The 8417-nt window shown below is 36.1% G+C and overlaps 1 protein-coding gene across 7 annotated transcripts in view; it reads right to left on the bottom strand.

The window, feature by feature from the left end:
• FAM184A (family with sequence similarity 184 member A) overlaps positions 1-8417 on the bottom strand; it is a 103569-nt gene that overhangs the window by 43742 nt on the left and 51410 nt on the right. For all 7 annotated transcript variants that reach the window (XR_895807.2, XM_023529831.1, XM_011358772.2 and 4 more), the window contains exon 7: positions 2691-2852. Coding sequence is in view for 6 of the 7 variants with exons in the window: in XM_023529831.1 (XP_023385599.1) it covers positions 2691-2852 (162 nt within the window). In the remaining variant the exon portion in view is untranslated. The remainder of the gene's footprint in view (positions 1-2690; positions 2853-8417) is intronic.

The following is an 8417-nucleotide window of genomic DNA, read 5'->3' as shown; positions in this document are numbered from 1 at the left end:
TCAATTATCTTCACAATGTATACACATTACAAATTCATTCATATTCATATTCAAAAGTATGCTATTCAAAGCTTAAGCATTACAGCATCATAATCGTTGACATGATTAAAATAATTATGAGAAATTTAGGCAACTGAGTATCTTTATTATATAACTTCAAACCAGTGGTCCATGTCTTTAGTGTTACAGTCATATGATACGATATACATGAAATCTCTCTAGATTAGCATAAATCAAGTGGCTCTCCAGAGCCTGGGGCTGGAGGTGACCTTTTTGGACAACACTGGCAACCATCGGTCCCTGACAGCAGCGTAACTATTCTTAGGGTACGAGAGAAGACTGGATGACAGTTCATGCTTCTGTTATCACAATGACCCTTTCTGGATCACCCACTGGCTTGCTGCATGTGACAGAGCAGTTGTTGAGGGGTGCATCCCAGATTAATGGTAAAGAAGCAAGTCACTGTGGACGCTACCCTTCAACATTGTTGACCTGGCTATTAAGCATCAAATACTGAAAAGTGAATTTGGCCATCTTAGCCAAGTGTCCTCTTCACTAAGTGCTCTGTCTCTAGGAACTATTTTTTCCACCAAGGTAGCATTAAATGGAGTAGAATTATTTAAAGTATTCTTCTTTTACTGAATGCCAATCACCTTATTAGACATTACTGGGGTAAGAGGTTTAAAAAAAACAAAACAAAACAAAACAACAACAAAAAAACGTCTTGCTCTTAAGGAACTTACTCAAAGTTGTGGTAAACTGTGATGCAGCACCTATGTTTTCTCACATAAAACTGTCCAGCAGAACAGAAAATGAACAGTTGATACAGTTTTGCTTAAAAATTTTATTATGTTCTACAGTTTGATGGAAGAACAATATAAAGATGAGCAAGGACCTTAAAGAACTCAAATTGAATCCATAAGTCTAATTCTCAGTGCCAGGATGGGGGGTGGAGAGGGAAAGGCAACCAGGAGAAAATGCCCTGAAGGCATGAAACGCACCCAAGCCGGGGCCATAGAACCTCCATGGTGCCGAATCACAACCATCTATGTCCTATCAACATTTGTTAGAAGTATCTCAACTGTTTATTTTTAAGTACATTTTTACTACTTTATATTTTTGTTAAAGCATAGTTGACATACAATAGTATATTAGATTCGGGTATACAACAGAGTGATTCAATATTTACACATATACTTTAGAAAATGATCACAATGATGTCTAGTAATTTCTGTCACCATATTTACTACCTTAAGATATAATTTTTGTTATTTTTGACAATGGAAAAAACACCTCTTAATTCAGCTGACTCAGCTTTATGCCGCAGAATGCCATAAATGAGGTTATAGTCAATATGTTTGGTAATGTACCAAGCTGTGCACTATACCAGCTCTAAATTCCAACCTATTCCTTGTTACAAATTAACACCCATATCACATAGTGACTAGGGACAAGTAAACAGAAGAGAAAGGAGATTCAAAGAGAATCAAATAATCTGTTTATTTTGTCACAGAATTTCAAAACAATGTAATTAGTATTCAAAGTTTTATGTATATATAAAATATAATTATATTTTAGATAAAATGTAAGTAAAATTATATATGTGTACCATACACAAACTACATCCCCTAGTTTCTTGTTAACATGTAGCTTTTGAAATATCAATTCTAAGCTAAAAAAATAAAATAAAATTTCACATATTAAATAAAAACAACATTTACTGAATGCTCACTATTTTGCTAAGCACTGTGCTACAAATGTTTTATCTCATTTAATTACTACAGGAGTAGTGTGAAGTATATTATTATTCCCGACCCCTCCAGCGTTGTTCGGATGAGAAAATTGAGGCTTAGAATAAGTACCGTGCTGAAAGTTACACACTAAGTCATAGATCCAAATTCACACTCAACCGGTATGACTTCAGAGCTCATATTCTAAATCACCTCTCTGAAAGAAAAAGAACTTCCTGACTAGTTTTATGTATTCTTTGCTTTACTCTCTCTAAGGCCGTCTAAATATTTGCTCTGATCCATAACAATGGAAGGAGAAAAACAAAGACTTTTGGAGGAAATACGTAGTCACAGAGAATCACTTAGTTGCTATACATGAGAGTTCCAACTCTTATCAGTAAAATAACTGTGCCTACTAATTATGCTCGGTTGAACTGTGACCCCAATATATATGTGGAGGTCCTAATCCCCCAGCACCTCAGAATGTGACCTTATTTGGAAATAAGGTCAGTGCAGATGTTAATTAGTTAAGCTGAGGTCATACCAGAGTAGGGGAGCCCTTAATCCATTATGACTGGTGTCCTTATAGGAAGATGTGAGAACACAGAAAGAATGCCATGTGAAGACAGAGGAAGAGATTGAAATTATGCTGCTATAAAATAAGGAATGCTTGGAGCTACTATGAGCTGGAAAAGGCAAGGAAGGATCTTCCCTTAGAGGTTTAAGAGGGAACATAGCCCTGACAACACCTTGGTTTGGGACTTCCAGCTTCCAGAACTGTGAGAGAGTAAATTCCTGTTGTTTTAAGCCACTCAATTTGAGGTACCTTCTTCCGGCATCCCTAGGAAACGAATACACTAATTATACGCAATGTGATGTTTACAATAACCTTTAAGCAAAATAACTAAATTATATTTTTACCTTGTTGATGTTTAGATTACAGGAAGATTATGAAATTACCTCAACATTTAATAGAACATCCTTGGTCTCCTTCAGCCTGCCTTTAGTCAAGTCAAGCTCATTTTGAAGTCTTTCTTGGGAGTCCTGAAGACTAGCAATGAGTCCTTCCGCAGAGCCCAGACCTTGTTCACTCTTCCTTACCAGATCCTGGAGGCGGCCAATCTGCAAGTAAGGAGAGTACTTTTAATACATCTCATTGTAGTTCACTAGCAGAAATTACATTTGTTTTCTAAAAGTCTTATCTTTAGTTGTAATTTATTAAATGGATCTTTGCTGATGAATCTGGAAGCAGCAAATAATCATGATGGCATTCATCTGCTGGTTTTTGAAAAGCCCTCCTTATTCATGACTTCCTTTTACCATGACAACCATGTACATAAATGGAGACACCTCAAGCTCCCGGGTTCACAAGGATTTCCTGGTTCTATCACATAATCAAGCACCTGTAAAGAGTGATGGATGCAATATAGCAAAGTTTGAGGAAAATATTTTTTGATAAGAATATTTTTTAAACGGCTCTTTGAAAAACAATTACTTATATTTCATACGAGCCCAGTTCTCTGGCTATTTATAAAGGTGATAGATTCAGGTCAATATGGCTAAGCTAGTAAATGTATCATAAATTAGAGTAAGTTGTGATTTCCATGTTTCCATAAAACATGTCTCATAAAATTGTTGAGTTTCTACACTCTTGAAATTAGAAACTAATAATTTATTAAATAAACAGATCCATTCCATCAAATTATGAGAACTAAAATCAGTAAATGAAGTACTTAAGGTCAGCGGACTCCAACCCTTTTGGCACCAGGGACTGGTGCTCCTGTGAGAAGCTAATGCCTAATGATCTGAGGTAGAGCTGAGGTGGCAATATGAACACTGGGGAGCAGCTACAAATCCTAGGAAAATACCATGAAGTAAAAATTTCATTTTTATATAACTGCCGAGCCTATCAAAACTACAAAAACGAAACCTAGTAATTTAAAAATAAATACGGACATCACAAAGAACACTGAGCATTCTCCTTCAACCCCCTCTCTGACTCACAATTCCCTCCCCTCACCTTCCCACATGTGGCCCTCCTGTTCCTTTTCCATACAGATACATGCTGATACTGTATATGTACATGATGAACAATTCTTGTAGTGGTACATCTTGTTAATATCTTTAATAAATGAGCAGGGCAGCTTCTCATTTTCTCTGTGCTTTGAAATAGTTTCATAGCAAAGATTCACCTGTTCCTTAAAAATTTAGTAAAATTCATCCACTAAGCCTCTCTAAATATGTGTTGAACTATTTAATTTCTTTCATGGTTATAACTGGTTTGGTCATGTTGTTTGTCTACTTTGAGTCATTTTAAAAATTTCATTTTCATACAAAGATATATTTTTTCCCAATTTTTAAAAATTTACTAGCATATCTGCACACAGTATTCATTTCATTTACATGTTTTAAAATGTTCTCTGTCACTGTATCTATATCCCCTTTCTCTATTCAATATTGCTTGTTTGTATCTTTTCTACTTTTGATCTGGTTTGCCATAGTATATATTATAGTAGTGGGTGAATGAATGTAAGGAAAGCGTCTGTAACAAACTTGAAAGAGCAATGAACTTAGCAGAAAAATCTAGTTTCAAGTTCTGGGTCTGCCCTTGTAAAATAGGAGTAATAATGTACCTCAGAATTATTATAATTAAATTCAAGGATATATGGGAATAATGTACCTCAGAATTATTATAATTAAATTCAAGGATATATGGGAAAAGATTCTTTAACCAAAAAGCAACATACAAATATTAGGTACCAATCACTAAGGAAGGGACACCCAAATTTATCATAAACCAGAAAATTTTCTATAAACCAGAAAATTTTCAGATAAGAATTACATGTAGAAAAGCAATACATGAAAACACTTATAAAGAACAGTATTAGAGTTACTATATAAATAAATAGAGGGTCTATTCAGGAAACTAAGAATCTAGACAGAATGTTTATTTAACTAGGCAAAAACTTCAAAATTCTGCACAATTAAATATAAGCAAATAAGTGATGAACATAAATGATTAAAGTTTGTTTTCTAAAACATAATAAAAATAAATATGAGTGCAACATATCTGTTGTCTCCCAATATCAAAATCTCCTGTTGTCAATTGGGGAATCCATCCTGCTTCCGTTTCGGTCCACATGGTCTCAGTGGGACTTTGACCAGAACTCCAGGATTGAAGAGCTTCATCAAAGCGTAAACTAATAAGGTTGTCTCATTCTGTTGGCCACAGGAATTGGTTCAGGGGCAGGCTCATGATGTAAGCTTATCTACTCACAGCGATCTCAGGATTTTTAAAGGAGTTCCTTTACAAAAAAATGTATTTTTCCAGTTGCACATGTACTAAGGAAATATATGATTAACGCATGAGGTCAACAGAAAGAGAGCAAATCCCATTCAACAGAAAAAGAGAAACTGAGTTCCAGTGTCAACAATTTCAGTTCTGAATCTGGTTGTGTTTGATGCTAACATTACCCTTAGATTTTTTAGTCACCTGATTTAATACAGTTCTGTAGGCCAGTTTGAACTGGGATTTCTGCCATGGGCAACAGAGATCAGTATTCAGATTCCCCTTGAGAACGTGAACATTTAGGTTGTGCAGGGAAGTTGAAACCTCCCGGAGTATCTATCCACGCTGTTCTTCTCTAATCCATTCTCCTTGCAGCATAAGAGTTGTTTTTTAATAAATTAAAAATATAGACAGACACAGGTGTAAGCCATGCTCCCAAGTAAGCAGCCACATATTTTAATGAGCACCTTCCACATGCTTCCTGTTTCCCTTAGGATAACATCCAAAAACTTCCGTGGGGCTTCCCAGGCCTCCATAGGATAGCCCCCGTTTCTCTCCAGCCTTGGCTTGGCAACTCTTCACCTCCTTGGACTTTACACTCATTGGGAGGAAGAATGGCACATGGTTAGGAACTGAGTTCTGAAATCATACCACCTGGACTGGAATTCTGGCTTTACCCACTTACTATGTGTCTTTGGCAAGTTATATAAGGACTTAGGAAAGATTACATGAAACAATGCCTGGGACATAGTAAGAACTAAATAAATTATTATTATAGTTGCTAACACACTCCATCTATACTGGCATCCCTCCAATTCCTAGAAACTTCTCATGCCTTAGGGCCCTTGCATAAGCTTTCCTCAGTTTTTTCTTGTGGCAAACCTCTGTTAATCACTTATCATTTTATAATATGCATATGACTTGCAATTACTGTTTTCCATATCTGTCTCTCCAGAATGCTAGGGACCATGCCTGACTTATTCACCACTGTACCCACAGAGCCTAACACAATGCTTTGGTACCTAATATTGAATAAATGCATGAGTCAATAACAGAAAAAGTTCAGATATTCTTACTAGCAATTAAGATGAAATAAAAATCTTTTTATCTCAATCTATAGGTATTTGAGTCCTAAACAGACCTTCATTGCCTTCACTTTATTGACCTTGTATTGTACCAGGGCGGCTGTTAGGCCATATGACACCTCTTGGCACGAGGAGGTAATCCCCTCAGGCCTGGTAGCAGCCCCGGAACGTGGAAAGAGGAGCAAAGATGCTTCTGTGTGAACTAGAAAAAATATTCCTCTTCCTCTAGGCAGACAGCTTTCTGTGGAAATTTATTGTACGTAAATTTCTTGTACGTAAACAGTGAAATTTTGTCAGTAATCTTTAATTATTTGCTTATAGTAAATCCACAGAAATGAAACTGCTGAGTAAAAACACATGCCCATCTTTAAAGCTTTTAAATATGCTGCTAAATTCCTTTCTAGGAAAATTGTACTATTTTATATTTCCATCAGCAGCTTTGAGTGCTTTTTCTTTACTCTTATCAACACTGCATGGCCTCACTTCATTTTTTTATCATTGTTAATTTTACGGTAATGGAAATAGAATCTCATTGATATCATTTCCAGTTTTTAAATTACAGTGATATTAAAATATTTTCATGTTTTTTAGCTTATTAGAAAAATTAGAATATCTGTATTTTTCTTATTATTTTACATACTCTTAAGGTATGAAAGACATGAATTTTTGTTACTCATAAAATTGGCAACTACTTATTCCACCCCTCCCAGTTTTCCTCTCTCTTAATTTTCCTTACGGTGTTTTGATAAACAGGTTTTAGTTTAGCTTTACTGTACAAATATTCTACATTTTTAATTCATGACTTGGCCACCATGTCTCAAAAGGCCTTCTTTGTCCTAAGGTTTGTCACCCATATTTTCATATTTTATACACATTAACTTTCATGATTTGATATTACATTTCAATCCTTAGCCCATCTGGAACTTTTTTGGTACAAGGTTGAAGAAGGAACCTAACTTCACTTTCCTCTCCTCTTCCATTTTGTTTTTGTTTTTTCTATTTGTATTTTTCGATTAGAGTTGACATTCAATATTATTTTATATTAGTTTCAGGTATACAGCATAGTGGTTAGACATTTATATAATTTACAAAATGAATCCCCCAATTAAGTCTAGTACCACACCTGGCACTACACGTAGTTATTAAAACATTATTGCCTATACTCCCTCTGCTGTACTTCATACCCCAGTGACTATTAACTACCAATTTGTTCTTTTCCATTCACATATAGTCTTAAAAGAGCAGTGTCATCCACTATGATTTAATCACACCTAATAACTCTAGCTTCCATCCTACTTTTCTATTAAAACTGTAGAAAGGGCCTCAGAGAATGCTTGATTCAGGTCTCATACTCTGACTTCTAAGCACTGTGTGACATTGTGAAGCACTTTCTCCCTCTTATATATAGTATCTGCTCTCTTGGTTTTCTGGTATCCTTAATCCTCGTTCTCATGCTTCTGATTTCTCCTTCTCACTTTCCCTGGCTCTAAAAAATCAATATTGGTGCTCTTCTTTGTTATCAGCAATTGGTTCTCATTAGCTACCATGGGTGAGGTCTTCTACTTCAGTGGCTTTAAGGGCTACCTACCTTAGCTCCACGCCTGAACTCTCTCAGTTCCAGCTTAGATGTCTTGCTATCACCTCAAAGTCAGCATATCCAAACAATGCAGTGTCTTGCCATTCCAGTATATTTTTCCTCCTATAATTCTTATCTTCCAAAAATGGCATCATTATCTGTCCAAATACTTGAGCTAAACACTTGAGTCACTTTCTACCACTCACCATATCAAGTCTTATAAATTTGATTTTTTAAATAATCCTCTCCACTACCAGTTTTACCTTCCTACTCAGGATGCTAATCATCTCTTGCCTGTACTAATGTAATAGTATCTTAAGTCATCTAACCAACTCTAATCACCAACCCCCTCCACACACAATTCATCCTACTGCCACCAGGGTTCTTTTTCTATGACCATCTGATAGTGTGGTAGTTGCTCCTCTGTTGCTATCACTCCATCATCAGGATAAATTCCACAATTTCTCACGGAAGAAGATTCCCTCGTAACTTAACTTCAACTTTCCTTTTTACCAAATGTATCCTATGGTCAAGTGCAGTAGTTCTTAACTGGGGCCAAGTTTGCCTCCAGAGATAGTATCTAGAGACAGTTTTGGTTGTTACAACCAGAGGGGAAGGGACGGAGTGCACTACTGGCATGCAGTGGGTAGAGGCCAGGGATACTACTAAACATCCTAAAGGATCATCTGGTTCAAAACTGTCAACAGTGCTGAGGCTGAGAGATACTGAACTTTCTA

This window comes from Pteropus vampyrus, unplaced genomic scaffold, assembly GCF_000151845.1.
Source record: "Pteropus vampyrus isolate Shadow unplaced genomic scaffold, Pvam_2.0 Scaffold43, whole genome shotgun sequence".
In the NCBI taxonomy this organism is placed as follows: Eukaryota; Metazoa; Chordata; class Mammalia; order Chiroptera; family Pteropodidae; genus Pteropus; species Pteropus vampyrus.
Note: the sequence above shows the minus strand (reverse complement) of the source record. Positions and strands in the feature narration are given on the sequence as shown.